The 24,201-nt window shown below is 40.9% G+C and overlaps 1 protein-coding gene across 7 annotated transcripts in view; it reads right to left on the reverse strand.

The window, feature by feature from the left end:
- CADPS (calcium dependent secretion activator) overlaps positions 1-24,201 on the reverse strand; it is a 483,917-nt gene that overhangs the window by 72,286 nt on the left and 387,430 nt on the right. For all 7 annotated transcript variants that reach the window (XM_066596628.1, XM_066596625.1, XM_066596629.1 and 4 more), the window contains 2 exons: positions 21,285-21,440; positions 10,083-10,230 (listed from right to left, as the gene is read on the reverse strand). In XM_066596628.1, the coding sequence (XP_066452725.1) occupies positions 10,083-10,230; positions 21,285-21,440 (304 nt within the window). The remainder of the gene's footprint in view (positions 1-10,082; positions 10,231-21,284; positions 21,441-24,201) is intronic.

Consider the following 24,201-nt stretch of genomic DNA (forward strand, 5'->3'; position numbering starts at 1 on the left):
CACTTTTGCCCATGGCTTTTAAAATTCCTTGTTGCTTTTCTTTTATTGTCAAAGGCCAGATGAAGGAGCCAATATGGCATTGAAAAGCATTGTCATCATCTTTAAAGACTGCCTGTTCACAGTGAATGGAGGCGGACGACCAGAAGAGATCTCCACCACACTCTCCCGCGATTCAGTGACCTACTATCACTCCTGAGTGAAAGAACAGGAGCAAGAATCGCTGGGATGGTTGTCAGGCACTTAAGCGCCCAACAGTCTTTCCATGTAAAAGTACCCTAAGGCCACTCTTAAACAGTCCTATTTTGACGTGATTTCACAATGGTATTCAACTGCATACTTGACCCATCATGGCTTTTCTCAGAATACAGGCTACCACAGTTTGTATTCTGCCAATACTGCCCTTAGATTAAATGCTCCATTATTAAACTCATTGCTGATTACAAATAGAGTAATTCCTATAATAACATTATATCAGAGATTTGCTGATAATGCAATTCTCTAATGTAACATGAATTAGCTCCATGGAGAAGCTTCCCTATCACTCTCCCATATGGGACCAAACAGTTTAAGAGTTTGCAGTCAGTTTCCAACAGTGTTACATAAGAGTTTTTCTTTTCTGTGAGTGTAAAAACTTTCCAGCGCTCACATGTAATGAGATGGAAATCATATTCCAAGAAATGCAAAACTAATTTTCAGTCTTATGGGTGATATTAAACAATCTGTTTTCATCAGTTGAATTATATTGATAAAAGTTATTTCATCAGTATGTTTTCTTGGGCATTGTAGTAGGTACAAATATAACAAATGTTTAAGCGTTTGATCACTGGGTGAGTCTTAAAATACGAGTTTAATTATACATTTGGATCTGATTATAATTCAAACTCAGTGATTCAGCACCAAGGACAAGCACAAATGCTTCACCTAGTAGAAACGCAGTAATGTCTAATCATTGCACATGAAGCTAACAGAACCAGTAGAACCCTGTACTGGTTTGCTCAACACTAGTCCGGAACACTGGGATATAACACTGCCTAGGAGTCATATAAGCCCTGTGTAACACTTTCAGGCCTTGGTCAGACGAGTCTGTTTTTTTGCATGCCTATGTATCGCTAATTGGAACAGGCAAAATTTCATATGTACAGCGCATAAAACTTTAACCGTTCACTGGAGCAGCTGCTCTATGAAGGTCCCCTCATCACTGAACACTGTGACAGCACTGTCACAGTGTTCAGTGATGATGGGATTCCCACGTGGGGACCGTGATGCTATCGCATTGCTTTCAATAGGGATGGCACTGCTGCCGCCCCATTGAAAGCAATGGAATGAAGGCAACCCCTGCAGTGATGATCTTCGGGGGTGGGCTTGAAATATAAGCCCTACCCTGAAAATCATCCATAGCTGTAGAAAAAAAGTTAATTCACCTAGAAGCGCTGTCCAGCTCTTCTCCTGGGTCCCCAGCAGTCTTCTTTTGTCTATCTGGTGGCCAGGGATTGAAAACTCCCCGCCTCCTGAAAGCGCTGCCTCTGATTGGCTGAGCACTGTGACCAATCAGAGGCAGCGCTCAGCCATTCATTGAATTCAATGAATAGCTGAGTACTGCCTCTGATTGGCTGAGCACTGCCTCTGAGTGGTCACAGCGCTCAGCATATCTCAGGCAGCACTTTCTAGAGACAAAAATTTTTCAATCCACTGCCATCAGAATACAGATGAAGACTGCCCCCCAAAAATCATTGTTTCAGGGGTTGCCTTCATCCCATTGTTTTCATCTGGTTTTTATGTGACAGCTATGGCAGGGGATTCTTTCACGGTGCTGTCACAGTGTTCAGAGATTAGGGGACTCCCCGCGGGCATTAGCGGCACCCTTGGGAAGTCCCCTCATCCCCGAGGGGACTAAATGTCCTGCTGTAAGCAGCGGGGAGTTTCAATTAACTCCTGTTCCCATAGGAGTCAATGGAAACTTCCACAAAATGCGCACCTATGTCCTATCTTTTTTAGGTGCCGCTGTTTTGCGCTTCAAATTCTGCACATATGTGAACCCATTGGTTCTTTTTGAAGCATGCATTCTGAGTGCACAAAACACATACTCCTCTGTCCGAGGCCTGAGAGTGTTATAAATGGCTTTTATGGCTCTCAGATAGTGTTATACACTAGTTTTAGGGGTATTGATGAACTTGCAATTTGGTTTGAACTGATTGGGACAAAACTCAGCTTTTTGCAAGAGTTTGGCAAACTGACCAAAAGTTTCAAAAGCTTACCCATCACTAAATATAAGCATTGGTTACTATTGTTATTCAGTTTCTTAATATGTAGATACAGTATATACTATGGGTATGGAAATACTATTAGAGCAGCTGTTTAGGGGTCTACATTGTCCAGTGTACCAATACCTGTGGATCAACCTTAAAGTCATCCGCTTAGATACAATTCATCTCCTGAAGACATCAAGAACTTTGTTAAGAGATGAATAAAGTTCTTTTACACTATAGCAGCCATTGAGATCTACCACCTGAAGAGGAACTCAGTAAGGAAGATAATACCATAATCTTGACAAATGGGTGGTGCTATGTGTACTAATCTGTCAAGCTGGCGATCCTCACTGCTCACTGTCAATGGGTGACATCAGACTGTAAATCAACCTCCCCCATTAAAAGTGAGTAGTTAGAACCGCCCACTTGACAAATTCACATTGCCAGGATATAATAAGAGCTCATACAAGCCGATGCGCCCGTGTGACTGAGCCCTTACTGCAGGAAGAAGACGGACGTACTTCAAGACGGACGACTCCCCGCAGCACTGCAGAAAGAACACATGATCGGCAATGAAGACAGTCACATGTTCTTTCTCCCGGCGCTGCAGAGAGACGTCCGTCCTGAAGTGCGTCCGTCTTCTACCTGCAGTAACACGGGTGCCGATGCGCCTGTGTGACTAAGCCCTAAGAGCCATAAGACAACTAAATAGTAACTTTGATACTTCAGTTAAAATTGGGCATATTTTTAATGTTAATGTGAACTATCATAAATAGTATGATTTTCAGCAATGGCTTTAACTCACTTTGCACCCTGTGGGCTTTAGTTTGACAAATAGGGATGGATCAGAACATCAGACTCATTTAAAAAGCAGCAACTTTGAAAGTTGCTTCATAACATAGTTCAGTGTGAGACAGTAACTTATGCACTGATAATTTCCATGTGTTTCATGTGTCTATCAACTCAGCTTTTCTTTAAAAATACCATACCACAGCAACTGTCACTTTCCATAGCACTTATGCTACATTACCTCAGAACAGCTTCACACAACACATTCGTTAGCCTGATTCTCTGTTAATTTGAGTGACACTTTTTTGCAGCGTGTAGATTCCATGTATTTTCCTGAGACATCTTGGAAACACTGGAGCACATATATTAAGATATCATATGCATGCTTCTTAATAAAATTGTCCTATTTTTGGTTGTCCCGTGTGCCATAAAATCAAGCTCATAGCTGACACAGACTTGCTCTAGAATTTTTGCCAGTTTGTCGGGTAAATTATAGTACATTTGTAGAGCTGCGATCATCCCTACCCCTTCTGCTAAGGCGTGCACAAAATATTAAGGACAGTTGAAAAAAAGCAAAAAGTCCAAAACTTTTGTGCAAATATGGCTTGTGCAAAACTGTAGGACTTTTTAGGCTAAAAAGTCAGAATTCAAGGACACAGCCATTATTAAATCTTCCTACTGGATACAAGACATTTTAATAGGTAAATGTTCTAGTTCATGGATCCAGGCAGAGCCAGGTCGAGGTTCAACACAGTCTACTGGACTTTTTTGGAGGCTGTCTTTCCATTAAAGTCATGCTTGGTTAAGTTTTATATATATACACAGCCTTGGAAATATTAAGCAGCACACGTACTCAGTGGTCAACACTGTTGCAATGTAACACTGAGATCCCAGGCTCAAATCTGGACCTACCGTAGTTGTGGACAACCATGTTCAAAGACTACACGTGACTGGATAGGAGTAGTGGCTATCAGGGTGGATGCCTCCGCCGGCCAACACTTATTACGATCACTCTATATATTTGAACTAGGATGAACTGATTCACAGTCATATATTGTCCAACTGTCTGATGAAGAGGCATATGCTTGGAACGCATTACCTGCTGGTTTTAAGTAAAGTGTTCTTTTGATACCATTCCACAGGTATCTTCCACTGGAATATCTCATCGCTAACTGATTGTACCAGAGCAATAGCTTTTTCACCATTTCCTTCCCTGCTCACTAACGTTAATATGACCATAGGTCGACCAAGTGTTACTGGGCCAACAGCATCTATTTTTCACACCTACTTATCTGAAGTACCCCATACCACTGTTCTAGCATTCTTCCCACAGGGTTCTGCCCATCTATGCTATATTGAAACCACTGATAGTGGAGGCCCTGGAACAATTAGCTCTGTTATAACATAGTCTAAGGCAAATATCATATCTTGTATCATGTCATCTAGGTTTAAAGACGACCTGTTATGTCTTCTGACAAGGAGAATGGGTGCATACCTTTAAAGCCATGCCCCAACTGATTCCATTGCAATTCAGTCACAATGCCTGCTGATATTTTTTGAGTCCAGCACTAGTCCACTCTTAAGTGGGTGTTCTCCACTGCCTAGTTTCAACAGCATTTAATTGATACTGTACGGTGGAGACCACCTACTTGAAAGTGGACTAGTGTCAGGCTCTGAAAGTAACAAGAGCCATTCTGGTCGATCATAGGGGCTAAAACACAAAGAAAACCAGTAATAGAATCAATTGGGACATGGTTGTAAAAGAATGCAGCACATTTTCCTTGTCAGCGGGTGTGACAGATCCTCTTTACGCAATAACAAGGCTTTGTAACTTTAGAAACCTATTACAGAACTTTTTATAAATTCTTTTTGCTACTGTACTGTTTTGATATATATCACCTATTGAGTGCACCTAAAGAGCCATGATGGCCAGAAGCAGGCTTTATTCTTTTCTCTACAAATGTTAAACTTAAAGCATATGCATACAGAGACTAACTTCAAGCTCCTGGGACCCACTGAAAAATCCATATCTATTGTGCGCTATACTTTTTTGATACTGTTGTCTTTTTATGTGGCAGAAGAGCCTTTGAACCCCCTCAGTGTCAGGGTATAACTTCTACCTCTGCAGTCACTCATAGCCATGCTTCTATAGCAATAAAATTTCAGTTGCTCAAAACAAGAGGAAGTCTCAAGAGAAGCCTCAAAAACATTACTTAAATTGTACTGACTTATAGAAAACTGACATATAGGCATCATAATTCTTGATGGCTATAAAGACTTGCTAGGAGATTTTCTTCTTTAATTTCCTTAGTGGTTGTATTTTATGTACCCACCAGTAGAATATCTTCAATGTAGACCGACTACCCAACTGCTATGAGACCCATGAGACAGGGGAGCCCAGGGCTGAATGACTCCCCTCCCTGGCCTACTGCTGACTCACATGCCGATTATCCCGAATGTCTGGCCATCAGCACAGGAGTTTCCGTAATTACAGAACTGCTGCTTGGGATGGGGTTCCCAGTCTGTGCAGGCTGCTCTTCCTCTTTCTTCCTGTGCTGTCCCGGTAGTATTGCCAAGAAATAGCCTCAGCACTGAAAGACACGTCCTGAGCAGCTCTACTGTAAGTTACTAGGAGTCTTCTGCTGCTGGCCCGACATTCAGGGGAAGGGTGGGGACACTAGCACATCATGGGCCACAGAGGGCACAGTATTATCGTTTGGAGTCACAGAGACGAGACACTTTCACTGTGTAGAGTAAGGAGCATATGGTGACTGTATTATTTAGAGCTAAGGAGCGTTATTTAATACGCTCTGTGATTCAGTTCAGGGGTTCCATAACAGCTGCAGAAAACAGCACTGATACGGAAGCCATGAATAGAGCCACTCACTTGAATTGTGAAACAGACATCCCTTTGGTGTCTGTTTTATAAAGTTTCTGTTATATTTGGAGTATAAAATAGTGTAGCCGAATACATTATTCCACACACCAAGGAAAACTGAAACAAATGGAAAGCTTGTGAAAAGAACGCCAAATGATGTCCATTTGACAATACAAGTGAATGGCTCTGTTTCTTGGTTCCGTCACAGTACCGTTTTCTGCCGCTGTCACAGGCCTAAACAGAATCCAACAGAGTATTAAATAATACTGTATGAACGCTCCCTTACACTAGAACTGAGTTGCTGTATCTAAACCCACCACATTTTAGATATAGTATGCTGCCTCTTTTTTTCGGGGTGGGCAATTCAAAATTTTGCTATAGGGTCCCATGACGTCTATGTACACCCATGACATCTATCTTAGATGAGTCTATACTTACACCAACAGGTTGGTATGGGAACCATTTATTGGAATAACAATCAAACAATGTAGTTTTTATGTATGTGGCCAATTTTATGGGTTTTCAGTCTAATACCATCTTTAATGTTGCATGACTATTTCTCAAAGACCTTTCAAATTCCTAACATCAGAATTGGAATATTGTTCTCTTGGGCTTGGTAAGATCTGAATCATCCAAACTATAGTTTTTGAATGATAATTATATTTTGTTTTATTTCTAGGTTGTTAATATAAGTATGTAAATATGGACCTGGAAGTTTACGTCTAAACTTTTCTGTTCTTACATCTCACTTTCTTGGAAAAAATGATCAATGCGTGTTCCTACCACATAATACCACAAGGCATTTTATTCATCTCAAGTGAGACAAGTGGGATTCTGTGGCAAACAAAGGACAATGATTGATTGTTTGGTAAGAATATACTTATTTTAATGATACCTTATAATTTTAACTCCTTTACCTCCAAAAAATCCCAGTGGCACCTGTTACAATACAGTCTTTCCCCAGACTGGAGGAAGGAATTAGAAAGCTGAGAATACGGTATTGTTTGGATTGTACATAATTACAGCCTTTCAAAAAGTGTAGAGTTACTATACAACTGGATCACACAACCGTAAACATTAACAATTAACAGTACGATAGCATCAGTGTAGAGCAATAATTCTTTCTTCAAAAGTCATAGGTATGACATATGCAGGAGCCAACTTAATGGCAGACAGAAAAGGCTCAGTAATCTAGAAAACTGTGGAGTCTCTTGGGATGTAAAGGACAGACGTTAGAAGTGACGCATACAACAGAACAACAAATGACATGGATGACAATGAGATCTGTTGTTTGCTAATTATATATTAATGAAACAAGATATAAGGTAGGAATCTACAGTTTTTAATGCCTCAAGCTGACCAAAGCTGTGTTGTCCAAGTCACATGTAGAAGAAGAACTTTTTTCTGGGTAGAAAATATTTCGATATTTACTGGTTTTACTAAGTCGGCTCCAGTGATGAAAACCCCAAGTACTACGGGCCCTTTTACATGGAACGATTATTGTTCAGGTAATCAATGGATCACGCGAAACTGAACAAAAATCATTCTGTGTAAACATGGCCAACAATCCAACGGCAAACGATACTTCGATTACCTTGTCATTCATTTTGTGCAAGGATAAAAAACAAACAATTATTGGTCCATGTAAACAAGCAGTCGTTCATTTATGAACCACTGCCTGTTTACTGTGAGTGGAGGCGGGCTACCAGAAGAGGTCTCCGGTGCACTTCGCCTCCATTCAGTGAGTGATTATCGCTCCAGAGTGAAAGCAGAGGAGCAATAAGCTTTGGGACCACAATTAAGCTCCTTACAATCATCCCATGTAAAAGAACATATTGTAAACTTTATTATCTCAATATCACATGTGTAACTAGTGCTACCCAAAACACAATGAAGTGAAGAAAGTTTTCATAAGACAAAAAAGCCAATATGTGTATTTTCTTGACAACTAAGAGGATTTTGAGTTCTAGAGGTTTATCCTGAGGATAGATCATTAATAGTATAGTTCTGGAAAAGCCCTTTAAGAGCTACTATTTTATTTCGGTTGCTTAAAAGCACTAAAATGTTCTGCAGCCCTCTCCCAAGGTCATCATTCGCATCAGTCCCTGTCTCCATTGGGCTTCACAATTTAAATTCCCTATCCCAGACAAACGCTTCATCAGAAGCCAATCAACCTATCTTGGAATACACAAGGAAACCAGGGAACATCCACACAAACACAAGCAGAACACACAAGATGTTGCTCTGCACAAGATTTAAATCCAAATCACCAGAGCGGGAAGGCAACAATGCAAACCACTAAGACACTGTATTGTTATTAGCTACAATGTACCATAGCAATGCCACAATGATGATGTGACGGTGATGGAGATCGCGCATCACCACCCAGAAGATTAGCAACTTCATGGGGGAGAATAGAGGGGCCTGAACCTAGGAACAGCATTGGAGCGAGCCAGGCACCATATAAAGGGAAGTAGCTGTGTCACTAGAGGGGGAGACACAGCTACAGGAGGACAGTAGTGATGCTGTTTAGCAGTGCTGCGTTACGATAATGATGAACAGTTTTATGAGAGACTGAAGTGCCTTACCAGGCTCAGATTGGGACGTAGTGTTCTCATTAAATTCTGGTTAAGGCATTAGCAATGTTTATGCAGCCCTCTTATGGAGAAGACATAATATTCCAGTTTCAGTCTAATAAAGTTTATTTTTATTTAAAAAATTCTGGCCTCCATCTCCGTTTGTCTGCTGCTGCCCTATCCTGAAACTGTTGTCGCATTACTACCCAGGACAGTGGCACAAATTACTTGTTCTAATCCTAACTTGTGCATACATAAATATTTTAACTTGCCACGTTAATAATACAAAAAAACAATAAAACGCTGCTGTAAATCGGTCTAAAGGCTGATCTAGACAGAAAGATTATCGCTCAAAATTCGCTCAAAAGCCACCTTTTGAGCGATAATCGTTGAATGTAAATGTGCCCATCTTTCAGTTTTCTGCCGAACGACGGTTTTCAGTTCTGCTTGAAAACCATAGTTCGGCAGAACAGCTGATAAGCAGGACCATGTTTTGATTACAGCTGATAACATTGTATCAGTTGTTCTCAGCTGTCAGCCCCGCCAGCAGAACAGCTGATAAGGAGGACCGCACCCTGTGTTTGCTGTCCATGGTGCTGAATTCTCCACGGGGAGCTAGAGATTACATTGTTTTCTCTTAGCAGCCCTTGTTCAAGTGGAGCTAATTACAGAACTCAGACCTCTAGCTAAATTCTTCAACAGCTCCCAGAAGCTCATTTGCATGCGAATGAAGCTGATAAAGTACTAATAACAATTAGTGCCTATTGCTATTCAAAATGATCACTGATCTTTGAATCTTTTGAAAGATTACTTGTGTCTGTAAATAGGCCTTTAGGGCTTGTTCAGATGAGCGCTGTTTTCCCACAGCCAAGCAGTGAGAAAACTGCGCTGCTATAGTCTTGAAAAGATTGCGTGAATGGGCTACTTGAAGCTATGTGAAGTAGCCCCGTTCACACAATCTGAGGTGCGTGCTACGTGCTATCACTCACCTCAGATCCTGTGGAAAGCACACAGCAAAGATAGGACATGCCCTATCTTTCTGCACACCTCGGAGCTGACATGCGAGTTTGCAGTTGCATGTCCTATCTTTGTTAGATGCGCTGATTCAGCGCATCTAACAATCGGCCATGTGAATGATTGGTTCCTATAAAAGCATGTGGTATGCGCTGGTTAGCAGTGCTAAAACAGCGCTCATCTGATTGAACCCTAAGGGTTTATTCCCACGAACGTATTTGCACTTTGTATTACACATGCAAAATTTGCGCGTGCAATACACAGTGGATAGAACCCATTGCTTTCAATGGGTTCTGTCACATGTGCGTGCATGTACATGTATATTTCCTGCATATGTTAAATCTCTATAGCCTATATTGCTGCATACTGTGCACCAAAATAGAACATGCTGCGTACTATGCGCATGAAAAAAACACAGGTGTAAGTAGCCCAATAGAAATCAGTGGGCCTTTAGTACTGCAAATCAAGCTCATGAAAAAATATGCGCATAATACTCGGGCGACATACTCCTATGTGATTGATCCCTAATAACAATATACAGTTAAAGTAGAAAACAATATTTCACTTCTTGAATGTTACCTCTTGTCCCATTTCCATACTGCAAAGTTTTGTTGACTGTGCTTTTGCATCAACCATGACATTAAACATGGTACAGATTGACTGAGGCACCCGGAAATCTGTTGATCTGCTGGTTTTCTGCAACTTCACTTCAAATGCAATTCTAGTTCTGTGCAAAAATAAGAGATTTTTGTATCAGAATGAGCATTATCAAAAATGTGCATTAAAGACGGCAACATCTACCATACATCTGGTTGTACACAAGAAGATAAAGTCTCTCTCTTTAGTTCCTATTACTTATATAGCAGTAGCTGCCTGGTGTATATATTTATATAATTCAGCTTATCCAGCTAACCAGTAACCAACTCTATACTGACGAGGGGCAACAGCCCCAAAACAGCTGTCTGCAGATGAGACCCTCTTCTTGTTGGAATAGTCTCTGGTTTAGCTTTGTAGGAGATATGTGATTTTGTTCCTTTTGGAGTAAAGTTAATTAGCAAACAAAGATTTATTTATGGGGAGGCCTAGGCCTCCTAGATCTAGTGGCTTACCACCAGGCTCCCCAGCTAATGAGAGTGGTTGACTGGCATAGGCACTCGGATTGCAAGCAGTGGATCTCAATGGAGCAGACGTTTTCCTTAATACCCCTGTTGGTCCTCCCTTGGGTTCAAGGAGACATCCCGGCTGAGATTAGGTCGCATCCTACAATAGAAACCACTCTTAGAGTGCTATCTCGGGTTCTCCACCAGCCTGGGGTTTCACTGAGGCCCTCACCCCTGTTTCCCATCCTAGGTAACCCGGCCTTCCCCCCAGCTTAAAAGTTGGCGGGTTTCAATTCTGGCTCCGCAATGGTAGGTTCAGAGCAATCCACTTTATCTCAGAGGGGCGTTGGTTGTCGGTAGATGTGTTGACCAACATCACAGACCCAGTGCAGTTGATTTTCTGGCAGATCCATCAAATCAGACATTTTCTCCTTTCTTTACCCTCGGCCATGGGATTATCTGCACAAGGGGCCTCGTGTACCAAGACTTTTAAACCTAAAGATTAGTCCCGTCACCAAAAGCATCCACAGTGCAGTTTGAGAACAGGGCTCTCAATTTTGGTTCAATGGGCAAAAATTAAAACCACCAAATGCAACTCCATTAGAATGTGGATAGTGCTGCATTATAACTATGAGAACATTCTAAACAGAAAGACTCACAACTTTTTCTTCTTTGTCTGATGTAACTACTGATGAGCAAACGTTTGAAAAGTTTGGTTTGGTCAAACAAAACTAGAACTTTACTAGTGCACCTAAAACTGGTATATAACACTAAGTCTTCAAAGCCCTGTATCACACTCGTAGGTCTCACTCATATGGGCGTATTGCCACTGCGAATTATGCATGTATTTTTCACGTGCATAATACGCGGTGCTAAAAGTCCATTAATTTCTATTGGACCATTCACATCTGCATTTTTTTTTCACGCGTGAAAACAAACACAGCATCTCCTATCTTGGTGCGTAAAACAAAGTTATGGTGCTGTTAGGGGATGCGTCAGGGATCTGAGTGATGTGTTTTTCACACTCACCCGTTCCCACAATCCAGTGCTCTCACCCAGTGAAGTCGGCACGTGGCATGAAAATCTGACTCTTTTCAGATTCTCATGCGCTCACTCTCCCATTCAAGTCTATGGGAGAGCGCATGCATGAGAACTGAAAAGAGTCAGCTTTTTGTGCGCCACACAATCTTCACCAGGTGACAGCGCTGGATTATGGAAGCAGGGGAGTATAAAAAAATACATCACCCGGCTCCCTGACACGTCCCCTAAACTAAGTTATGGTGCTGTGGGGATGTGACAAGTTCCCATTACCTTGAAATGTAATTAAGTACTTTTGAGCTGTTTTAAAGTCAAAGTTAAAGAAGAACAACAGGAGGAAAAAGAAGGATGATTTAGGAGGAAAAAGAAGAAGAAAGTTTTTCATTTTCCTTCTCATTTTTTCTTTTCCTTCTTTCCATTCTCTTTTTATTTGTATGGCCCCAACTTATTCGGCAGCACTTTCTGGTAATTTATTACCCCCTAGCAAGCTGGATACTCATTTTACCGACCTTGAAAAGATGGAAGGCTGAGTCAACCTTGAGCCGGCTACGTGAACTGCATTTCTGCTGCCTTAGCAGTCTGCAGCACACTTTTCCCCTCTTCTTTTAGTGGGTTTGGCCAAGACATATCACCCAAGGTTCGAGGTTCTCGCTGACTCTACTCTACATGCAACAACTTTCATCCTAAATAAATTATTCCTTCCAATATATGGCAACACTTCTTCCCCGGTGTTCCCAGCACTGGTCCTCTCTGCGCCTGGTGACACCAGCACTTTTGGGTCCATATCCCTCCAGTCCCAACAGTGATGTCCTACCCAGCTTGGATTCTCCTTGAAATGCATATCTTCTGCTGGTTTTTAGTTTATTTCATAAAAGAGAAGTTGGATATTTTATCCCACTGTCTTATGAGCTTTATTGGGGAGTGGGGCCGAGATACCATTTTTTGTGTCTTCGCATATCTAACTCGCCCACTGTTGGTGGGTCCACCTTGTTGGCAGCACCTTAATTATCTACTTTTTGCAACCCTCTCTAAGGCCTCCTTCCCACGAGCGTGACGGGCTCCGCAGCGTAATATTCCGCTGTGAAGCCCGTCACGGCGCCCCCCAGAGCCCCTATACTTACCTGCGGGAGATAGCGTGAAATCGCTTCCCCGCCCACCGCCGCGCGTCACCGCCCGTCACCGCCCACCACCGCCGCGTCACCGAGCGTGTCACGTGACGCGGCCGGCCGCGTCATTTGGCGTCAGATGACGCGCGGCGGTGGGCGGGAAAGCGTTTTTTCACGCTATCTCCCGCTGGTTACAGCGGGAGATAGCGTGAACGGACGGCTTCCATTGACTGCAATGGAAGCCGTCAGTGCGTACAGCCCGTCCTCACCCGCAGAAAATAGAGCATGCTGCGGGTGAGGACGGGAGAAATCGCGGTGCGTAATTCCGCGGTGGAATTACGCATCGTGAGCATTGTGCTATTAGGTTCAATAGAACCTAATAGCTGCGGGCAACGCAGCGGATTTTCGCCGCGAATTACGCGGCGGAAATCCGTTCGTGGGAAGGAGGCCTTAGGCTTCTGAATCCTGGATATTCATCTGGGACTCAAGCCTCTGACAGTATTAGGTTTGCTCCACCCCTTATTTTTCTTAAATGCTTATGCCACCTTTTCTTTATGAGCCAATCCACCTGAGGAGTGACTGACAGCTGATTATGACCCAGGGCTGCATATAAGATTGTTAAGAATGGAAACATAGATTTGTGGGATAAAAGACGAGTATTAATATTGCAATTATTAATTTATCAATTAACACAGAATATATTCTACCCACTGTGGTATCACTCACTATACAGTAACTAATGTTAATACTTCTAAACACATGGGTCAAGATTTCCAGGTAAGTTAATCTAATGGGGAGCACACAATCATGCAAATTGCAGCCAAATACAATGCTGGTGTTACAATTAATGTGGCTGATTGCACCAATCATCAAACTTTAGCACAGATGCAGTATAACATCTGGCGCCAGTTCCAGCGCCAGAGCGATAGAATGGTGAATCTCCAATGGGCAAAAGAGAGCAAAATTTAGAATACTGAGCAGTAGAAAAACTTTGCTTGATCAGAAGAATCCAGATTCCTCTTCCCACATGCTGATGGAAGGGTCAGAATTTGGCCACGCAGAATGAATCGATGAACCCTCCTTGAACGCTGCCTGTCAGGTGTCAACAGTTTAGGCTGGTGGAGGTGGAATAATGTTATGGCAATGTTTTCTTGGCACATCTGGGTCCTTCAATACCTGTGAATGACTACCATGACAAATTGTTATGGTTCTGAAGGTGAAAGGTGGTTCAATGAGCTAATGGATATGTGTCTCTAATAAAGTGGCCATTGAGTATGTATATATAATTTTTTCCCCGTAAGTATATTACTTATATTTAGGCATCTATTGCATTAAAACATGACAGGAAAATTGAATATAGCCACTGTACATGTTTTTGGCAAGCACGACTGCAAATACCTCATCGTGCGCAGTGCTTTTAACCTATTTATTGCAAAGTTCTTTTTCTATTGATTTTGACCTATTTTTAAAATACATACATAAATGGAAATCTAATCTAACTCTAACTATGCGAAACACGGGCAGTTTAACATCAATCAATAACTTAACACTAAATAGGGAAATAGGTAAGCAGCTTTCATAGGCTGCAGACAGTGCATTGTCTCAGTATGTGGCTGCAGTCTGCTGACGGAGGTGCTACCTTAAAAAGTGCTTTGCTAATTCTGGGCACATACAGCCCTGTGAGCAGCTGGTGGTTTGTGCTTCCTGTGGTGCTCTAATTGCCTCAATGAAGGCTCCATCTGCTCCCTATGACTTCAAAGAAAACTCAGGGTGCAAATGGAATCGATCAAGTGCAAACTGGGCTTTAAGCTTTGGCATGTGGAGAGGGTAGGTGTGCCTGACACTAATGCCACTGTGGGGATTCCCTCTGTGATTAGAAAGTGGCAAGAGCACAAGACCAAGATCTGGTTTCCAAGTCCTTGTGTTGAGTATTGTGCGGGAACAATATACTCTCAGCATTGGGGACTGCGAAACACAACAGATCAGTGCAAGTTAATACCACTTGAATTATGATATATTAAACAGACAATCTAACCAAAGGAAAAACATTATCTCGTACATTAACTTTGAGTGAACGCCCTGGTATACTTGCTACATCATATTGTCTTGTGTACCCCTGCATTTATACAGTTTTAACAAATAATCAGTTATTATCAGTTCCTATGATAATGCCTCAAAGATCATATTGCCCTTTGTAGTTTGTATGCTAAGTATAATTGCACAAAAGAATTTATGAAATTACTGGACACCCAAATATATAGTGTAATTGGCTAAAGGGGCCCATACACCTTCAAACCCTATGAAGTCTTGTCCAAGTCAAACTTTTATGTACAAGGAGGAGCCGGGAAAAACAGCTGTTGGCCAATTGAGCATTTGGCTAATAGCTATTTCGTCTGGCTTCCCCACACACACGAAAGCTTGGTTTGGCCAAGAGTTCATGTAGTTTACATGCGGACACTGGAGAACACTACAGCTAGGCAGCTTGGTGGTGGCTTAGTTCCAGGGTGGACAAAAATCTGGTGTTGAATTTCAAGATGCCGCATCCTTCTTTACCCCAACATCAACTATCGGAGAGAAAGTTGGGAGGTCATCATGCACATATGAGAATCAATTTGTCCCATCAGGTCTGGATGACTGTAGTCAAATGTGTATGGGGGCCCTAAGAAACCCAGAATTACTCTCATAAAGCTACCAAAATGTGGCATGTACATTTTTGTTTATAGATTTTGAAAGTAGTCTAAAACTCCGACACTAATGATAAAGAAAATGGAGTGTTTGGAGAGTGCTTTCTTTTCTGGGATAGTGTAAACCCACAATAGGACAGAATGAAAACCATCCATGGATGGTCTTATTGATCTTTCAAATGAAGTCAGCAAGGTTCTAAAATGTATGGTTCTACAGAATTTCCAGTAAAGATTTTAAATGATCTATTTATGGATAATCCTCATGCAGGTTCATCTCTGAAGAACAAAGCTCACTGTAACCCCCTTCTCTCTTCTGTTGGATATTTGATGATAAAGCCACATATTTGGAAAAAGAGGGGTATGAGAAAAACTTGCACAGATAGTCCCAGTAGTATAGTTTTTAAATACTGCACTGTGCCAAGGGGTTGTGCCTGAAGGTCTGAACAGGAGTGTGGTAGGAAGACAGGCTGCAGTTAATGCTGGTGGTCCAGGTGCAATAATGAGGTCCAGGTTGTTGGTCAGGGCAGGCAATAATGAATAACAGAGAGCAGAGTCGAGGTTGGGGGGCACAGAAGTCAGATTAGTCTATAAGTCAGGCAAGGGTCAGAACCAGAATAATGCAAACAAGGGCTTTGTCATAAATGGCAGTAGGAAACCGATTGCTTAAGGCCTATTTACACACACAGATATCTTTCAAAAGATTCAAAGATCAGCGATCGTTTTGCATAAAGTGCTAATAGGCACTAATTGCAAAATGGAAGGTGGTTCATGAAGGACAAGTTTAAGGCACACCCTATGAGCAGATAGCGAGCACAGGAAGTCTAGCGTGAAGCGGGCAGAACACAGCATGTAAGACATGGGGAATTGTGGCACCTGTCTGTGGCTCCAGTGAGAAGAAACTTGTAGAGGGGGATTGCCATGACAAACTGCCTGACACTTATCTTTTCATTTTCGGGCACCTTTCCATGACCAAGGCCAAGGACTAGTCTTTGTCTGATACCAAGTCACCAGAATTTCCAATATCTCCCCATACACAGCCAGATTGTTTAGGGCCCTTGTTCATCATAGCACAATAGGTCTGACTATATGAAAAGGTCTCTCGTATTTATAATGCATGACAGGCACCACGTTGGATTGTTATGACTGATGAATTAGGCATTGAAGCAAGTCAGATTGCATGTGGAATGTGGGACGATGACGGGGACAGTTATTACATGCAAATGCATAATGTCCTAATATATACCTGTTAACACAATAATTCCTTCACAGATAAGAGCCATCCAATTAATAAGAGAGACCAGATATGGGAAAATCAAATTCCCTGTTGTGATCACCTAGCCTCCCCTATTAGTCAAATCGCTTACATATAAATGCGGGAAAAATAGCAACACTCCAGCATAAGATATATTCCTTATCTAGAGTTGCAATTAGTTCTAGGACAACTACAAAAAGTAAGTTATGTATAATTAAGTAGAACACTTCCCCATTTGTATCTGAAAACCTGCTCTCCCCTATAAGTCAAATCAGTGTCATATAAATGTGAATAAAGTGATGTAACTTATTTGTCTATTTCTTCCCTGACAGGATGACTGCTACTGCCTGAGTTTGCCCAAGGTACCATATAAGACAAAGGATTGATCTTTAGAATATTTCACAGCTAACAGGATTATTAGTATATAGTATTATATAGTAATTTCAATTATTATTTTTTTGTCATAAAACTATGGTACCCTAATATAACATTTAATTTCTTCCCTTCACTTACAAGCGATTTTAACATTAGCTTGACCTTTCAATCTTGGTGAATTTTTAAAACCTTTTTTATGTGCTGCTCACATTTTACTTACAGTCCCTTACCAATAGGGTGTGGCTCTATTATTCTGAGAATACAGTACCCTACAACAAGGTGTCACCAAATTTCTATATTTGAAAATAATTACTTTATCTTCTTTGGGTACATTGAAGGCCATTAATTACGGTAAGAAGATCACAGAGACCATCTGTGTACAGGGGTGTAAATTTCCCAACTGTTCATTGTTGAGTTGCAAATGTTTCATTATTTAGGATTTTCTAAGAAAACTTAGGAGATTGATGAAAACTACTCTTAGTAAAAATGTAGTTTTGTTAAATGAAAAGCCAATTTCAATTTCCCTTAGTGTCCCTTTATAACTTAAAATTAGACCAAACATTTTAAACAATCATAAATGAATAATAAGGGCAGTTAAACTTAACCCTTTCCAATCCACTGTCTGACTTCTGAAAACATTCTGATTGAAGGTTGTACAGCTCCGATGTCGGAAGACGTCCGGCAGGGTATTCTTACTGTAGATTACTGGCCGCTCTGTTGTCGGGGGCTCCTCCGGCATGTCACATACCGCAGTACTGGCACTGGCCAGCAGACATCGCCATTGTATAATGGCAGAAAGAGAAAGCCCCCCCCCCCCCCCCCCCCTAGGAAACCCTGAATCAAAAATTGGTTTGCAAAGAGTTATGGCTCCCATACACATTAGACAAGATTGATCCAAACCCACGGATTTTGATGCAACCGGTCAGTTAGGTATGGGGACCTTCTGGGTTGCCCCCAACAGATGGTGTCAAGGGACAGAAAAATCGAGTAGACTGAATTTCAACACCCAATTCCTTTGCTGTTCTTGAGATAAGCTGCCACTAAAGGTGTCTTACTACTGCATTTTTCATAGTCCCCATAGAAAACACATGAAAGCTCAGCTGAATCATGTGTATGGTGGAGTCAAAAGAAGTAGCTGCCAAACAAGCGTTCTACTGATAGCTATTTTAGATGTATGGGTAACTATTGTAGGTGTATCTTTATAGGCTTTGTGCAGGTATTTTATTTCCATTGAGAAGAAGAGAATCAGCCCGACCCTTCTTTGCGTTGGACATAATACAGAAAGAAAGCCGGCCCTACTGCATTTTTTTAATAATAGGTTCTGTTCAATTATGGCAGTTTAAGGAAATGTTTTTTAGATGACTTCTTCTTAAATGCACAACAAGATGTGAAACAAAGTACAAATGAAACCCGCAGCATTAGCAAAGCAATATCTGTCTGTACTGTAAATGTGCTGACTGCAAAAACGAGAAAACCAATTGCTATATTGTCATAGTTTTGCTATCCTTCTGTTCCCATCTACTGTTGTTTTTGATCTTTTAATCCATTTCCCCCACAAAAATAACAATTACAGCTTAAGTCTCCTCTGCCGGATAACTGCCCAACATGATTAAATTCAATTAGGTTCCAAGCGGTTAGATTGCCGTCTTCTTCTTAGATGCCAATAATGATCATGTATGTCTTCAGATATTCTTAACAAATCAGATTCATAATATGCCTCAAGAAACAAATGGAAATTTGTGACAGCGGAAAAAAGCCTGTAGTGTCTGCATACTTTTACATATTTAAGAATAAATTAGATAATTGCATTTTATGAAGAGCTATGATTATATGGCTAGCCCACTGCTTTATGCTGATCTGTCCAGATAAATAACTGTAACAATAGCGGTAAATAAAGGAAGATTTATGGGTGTCTATTAAAAGAATGTCGTCCATGTATAGAGTAAATATATGTGTTAAATGGGATTAGAAAATTCTAATATTTGTTTATTATCTGCACAGCAAAATGGCTTCCAGCTATTAAAGGGACCATTCGTTTCGGCAGCCACTTAGTGATAAATGATAGATTAAATATTTCTGCTTTGGGCCATTCGAAATATGGGGACACTAATTACTAAATGTTATCTGTAAATAAAACATACAATGCTGTAGGGGGCGGATAGCAAAATAAGTGTTCATTTATCGTAAGAAGTCAAATAAACAGGATCAACAGCGTGAAATAAGTAGTTTACTGCTGGCCTTTTTGTGAGATTCTGAAGTTGTATCAGTCGAAGGTTCGTTAAATGCAGTTTTTACCATTGATGTTTAGAGTGAATTACTAATTCAGATAGCTTGAAGGGGTTGTACCCGAATACACTTTTATCACCTGCCCATAAGATAGGTGATAAAAGCCTGATCGGAGGGGATCTCACTGCTGAGACCCCCACCAATCGCGAGAACAAGGGTTCTGTCTCCTACACTACTTGTCACTGTGGGCTCTCCGCACCCACCCAAAATGATGTTAGATTGAATGGAGCAGTGCCCAAGCATGCATGGCCGCCGCTCTATTCATTTCAATGAGGCTGATGGAAATAGCAGAGTATCGGCGCTCTGCTATCTCAAGGAGTCCCATTTAAAATGAGGTTGACCGCTGCCTATTCAGTCTCCTCCTCACTGTGGGGAGGTGCAGTATGCCAGTAATAATAAGAAGAGGGGGCATCAGACCCTTATTCTTGAGATTGGTGGGGGTCTCAGCAGTAAGACGACCACCAATCAGACTTTTGCAACCTATCTTGTGTATTCTGCTACAACCCCTTTAAGATTATATGGAATCAAATATTGAATTCCTAAAGAAAATCTGTATTATAAGATGCACTAATAGCATTATCTAGGTATTCCAATAACACCCATTGAGAGACTCCTTCACTCATCTCAATGCCAGGGCTATAAAGTATGTGCTGTACATAGGATATCATATCCCACTACTTAACTAGACCAGAAGCATTACCCTTTCAACTCCAAAGCAGTTTTCTAATAGTTTATATACATAGCAAGTATTGGTAACTATCAAACTAAATTGACCAATGGTAACCACTTGTAACAATGATAGCGATATGCTTAGACATATGTAAATGTCATAATTCTCTTTTATGTGATATCGTTTGATTGTTGTAACGTATTTTTACTGGATTAGAATTCTGCTGAGCTCGTAAACAATTATAATTAGCGGATAAAAGATGCAAACTTCATTTTTACAGCTTTGACAATTTCAGAAATGATCTATTGCTAATCACTATGCACCAAAAATATACAAAATATACACAAAATGTTACATGTAAATGGACCTTAATATGAGCCTACAGTCCCAGAGCAAAATTCTTTCTTGGGACAGGAAGGAGTGAGAAATATATTGCTTCTCCTTCGATCCAACGGTTCTGCATCCTATTTTCAGCCATCCAAGATGGCTGCAGCAATCTAACTGCAGCAACTACTAACGTACGCTAATGTACGCTATGCATTGCTCTACGATTGGCCAGTGCTGATCATGTGAGCAGCTGAGGCCTATCAGAGAGCAGGTATACTGCACTGGTAATCTAGCAATACTTAAGAATTGTAGGGGATTAGGTAGTCTGAAAATTATGTCAGCTATCTTGGATAGCCGAAAATGGGACCTGGAACAGTAGATCAGAATGGCAGCAGAGAAGAACTGCAGATATTATATTTCCCCTCCAGTCCCAGGACAGAATTTTGTCCCAAAACTGGGGAAGGGGGGGGGGGGGGGGGTCACTTAACTTAAAAAATAAAAAAATAAAACTTGCTACTTATTCCGCAGCACTTTCAGGTAATCTATTCACCCACTGCATGAAGACTGCCAGCTCTCTCCTTCTTTGTGTATGGGGAGAGAGCTGGCAGTCTGCATGCTGCAGGGGGGGGGGGGGGGAGGAGCCGTTGCAGCCCGCTCCCGTGAGCTTACATCTCAGTCAAACTTCAAAGTATATTTACTCTGAAACACTGCTGGTTTTTGAAATAAAAAATCCCTGTCCTGGATTCATGCTGCCTTTGGTTTGAGCAGCATGAACCTCGTGACAGAGTGGGATCAAATCTTTGGTAAATTTTCAGCAAAATCTGCCTATCACATAGAAAAATACTCTGCTTGAGTTCCATGCCTTAAACTAAGGCAGCGTTCCTGATGCATTGCTTCAGTAATTCCTTTTGACAAAAAAGTTTCTTCAAAACTATTTTTGTACCTTTTCACACAAGACTCAATCATATCACTCGCCATGAGCTTAAGGCGCTGCTCAAGGTGCTTCCCAAACTCTTCTTCAGGCCAGTGGAGATCTCTAATAAAGGTTTGTAGGGCATCAAGTTTCCAGAATAAATCTTCTGATGTAGCTGATCCATTACTGGTAGGGGCGACACAAGAAAACATTTTTTAGTCGGATGACCAATGCATTGCCTGATGTGGAGAACATTTTAATTTAGTCAAAGTTAGCACCAACTCTATAATTAAAATATCGGTGGTCTCCAGCATCAGGGCTTCATTTTTTTTCCCCCTAATCTAACTTTCTTTTGGAGCAGAACACAACAAATAAAATTAGACAAAACTGGATAGTTTGTATGGTATAGATCGTCCTTAATTAATAATCACATGGATGTTATGTAGTTATTGAAATTAAGGATACAAACTGGGGTAATACAAGCCTTGATTGTTGACAACCACATCATAGTTGTGAACAATCAGGGATCCATGCACTTCTGTAAAGAGACTGTTGAAAGGATTCAAACTAGGTATAGGCTTGTGCTAACTAGTGGTGGGCGAGGACCTTATCGTTGTCATGAAGACACCCAACGAAAATTGTTATAGGGAAGAGTCCTGAAATCTCATGGACTAATTTCTCTGGCTAATGAGAAGAACATGAGATGTTTTTTAATCTTTTTGGGACACTGGTTTCATTCGTACCTATTTCTTTTCAAATTCTTTCCTCGCAGACCACTAATGTTAACACAGCAATTTCTCAAATGTTATACACACCATGCAGTACCACTTGTACTGACATCCTCTATAGAAACCGTCTGAAGTAGGCGTTTCTATTTTGACAGATGCCAGCTGCATTGAGTTAATGCTGCAGAGCAATACATAGCTAATGCACACGTAGCTATTGCAGGGTGAACAAAAAAAATCATATTCCCAACATGCCAAAGGTCTTGAGGTCCTGTTTTGACAAAAGTTATGGTTTAGGAACACCTTTTATATTGTAATCAGAGAAGTATCTGATAAATGGAAAGAATAAAACTTTTAGAATGAAGGTAATTCAGGAAAACAGGATCATGAAAAGATATTCAACCAGGTACCTTGGCTGTAGGATGGTAAATATTATGCTCTGTAGGTGTATGTAATGCTACAATCACATCTTGTGAACAGTTTGCTTCCAAATGTATATTTTTGAATTCTAGATTGAGATTTGGAACGATAAAGGTTTATGTTTAAAATGGTAGAGTACACACAAATGGAATAATTGGTGTCTATTTCTACAACATTTTGACACCCATCTGCCTTCAGAGTTTTTTTCGAAGTCTTCTCTTTTTTTTTCTTCTTTTATGTTTTGATAATGTCACAATTGAAATGTTTCCCACAACTAATTTGGATTTCATTGATTGAATAAAGCCATCATATGCTCAGTTACTGATTCATATCTTTTCCAAGAAGTGTCACAGATCATGCACAGAGGGGAAAAAAAGCCTCAGTTATCGCTGCCTAATCTACCTTTCTCCAATACAGTAATCATAGCATGAACAGGACATTTATTTCTTTAGTGGTAATACAATATATTGTGGTGATAGATCGCAGCGAATAATGTTTACCTAGTGATTTAAATGAATGGAATTATGTAATCTATTATCTACATAGGCAAAAATATACATTTTTTAATATTTTATGGGTTATTTTTTTTCCAATGTTCTGATTTATTAAAGGCGTAGATATAAGATGTTAGGTGCATATAAAGAACAATGTTGGGTTTTGACTTTATCAAAACATGTGATTAAGGCCTAAAAAAAAATATTTGTGTTTACTAGTAGATTTAATTTAGTTTTATAGCATTGCTTTTTACTCCTTAGCAGAAAAAGGGTAACATTTTTATGTCTTCACTAAGGTTTTAAACCAGTGTGGTGCATGCAGAGTTCTTATCGCTGTACATAAGGCCCCTGCACATGACCAAGTTTGAATTGCGAAATCGGCGATCGTCTCTCACGCGGATGATCCGCGGCATTCCGCACTGATTCAAACCAAAAGGGCATTGGGAATTTTCACTTACAGAAAAAAAATGCAGCATGCTCTACTTTTGCACAGGTTCCATGCCGACGGCTTCCATTGGCCGTCCGACCTGCAGCTTTTCCGAAGTTGACATTGTGGAGAGACAGATTCCATGTCATCACTAGGCGATGACGCGAGAAAAGCAGGAGTTTAAAAGGAAATCTGTACTGCACATTTCTGACGGTGAGCTGTGTGGAGCATCTGCAGTACAGACGAAAAAGGAAAAATGACAGGTACGTGTGGTCGCTGGCTGGGCACAGGGTGAGATTCCACTGTGGGCTCCCGCATGTGGAATCCGACCCATTCGTGTGTAGGCGACCTTATAGAGATATTTTCCGCTAAAAGTAAGGCCGGGCTCACACGATCATATTTGAATTGCGTACTACACGCACAATATACGCACGCATAATAAGTGGTGATGGGTTCACTGAAACTACATTGTTTTTTATTGCTCCATTGATTGCGTATATTATGTGTGTAAAAAAGAATGCAGCATGTTCCATTTTACAGCATACTATGCACATAAAGCTTGTTGTCTTCCATGGGTGCGTTCAGAATGCAGTACGTACGCCATTACATTGTGCGTAGTTACATTGCGTATGTACAGCATTTTTTAATGCATGTTGCTAAGAAGCATGAGAAGAAAGTTAAAAAAAAAGAAGAAACCAGGAAGCCAGTGCATGACAGCGTACGTAAACAACGTTGTTTATGCACACGCAAAAACGCGAAAATACGCAGGAATACGCTGTTCCCTGCCCCGGTAAAATACTGCAATTTGTACGCAGTTTATCACAGTACAGTCATATGAGCCCAGCCTAATACTTCTAGAAGAGAATACCTCCATAATACAA

The sequence above is a fragment of the Eleutherodactylus coqui genome, chromosome 3 (assembly GCF_035609145.1).
Source record: "Eleutherodactylus coqui strain aEleCoq1 chromosome 3, aEleCoq1.hap1, whole genome shotgun sequence".
Taxonomy (NCBI): domain Eukaryota; kingdom Metazoa; phylum Chordata; class Amphibia; order Anura; family Eleutherodactylidae; genus Eleutherodactylus; species Eleutherodactylus coqui.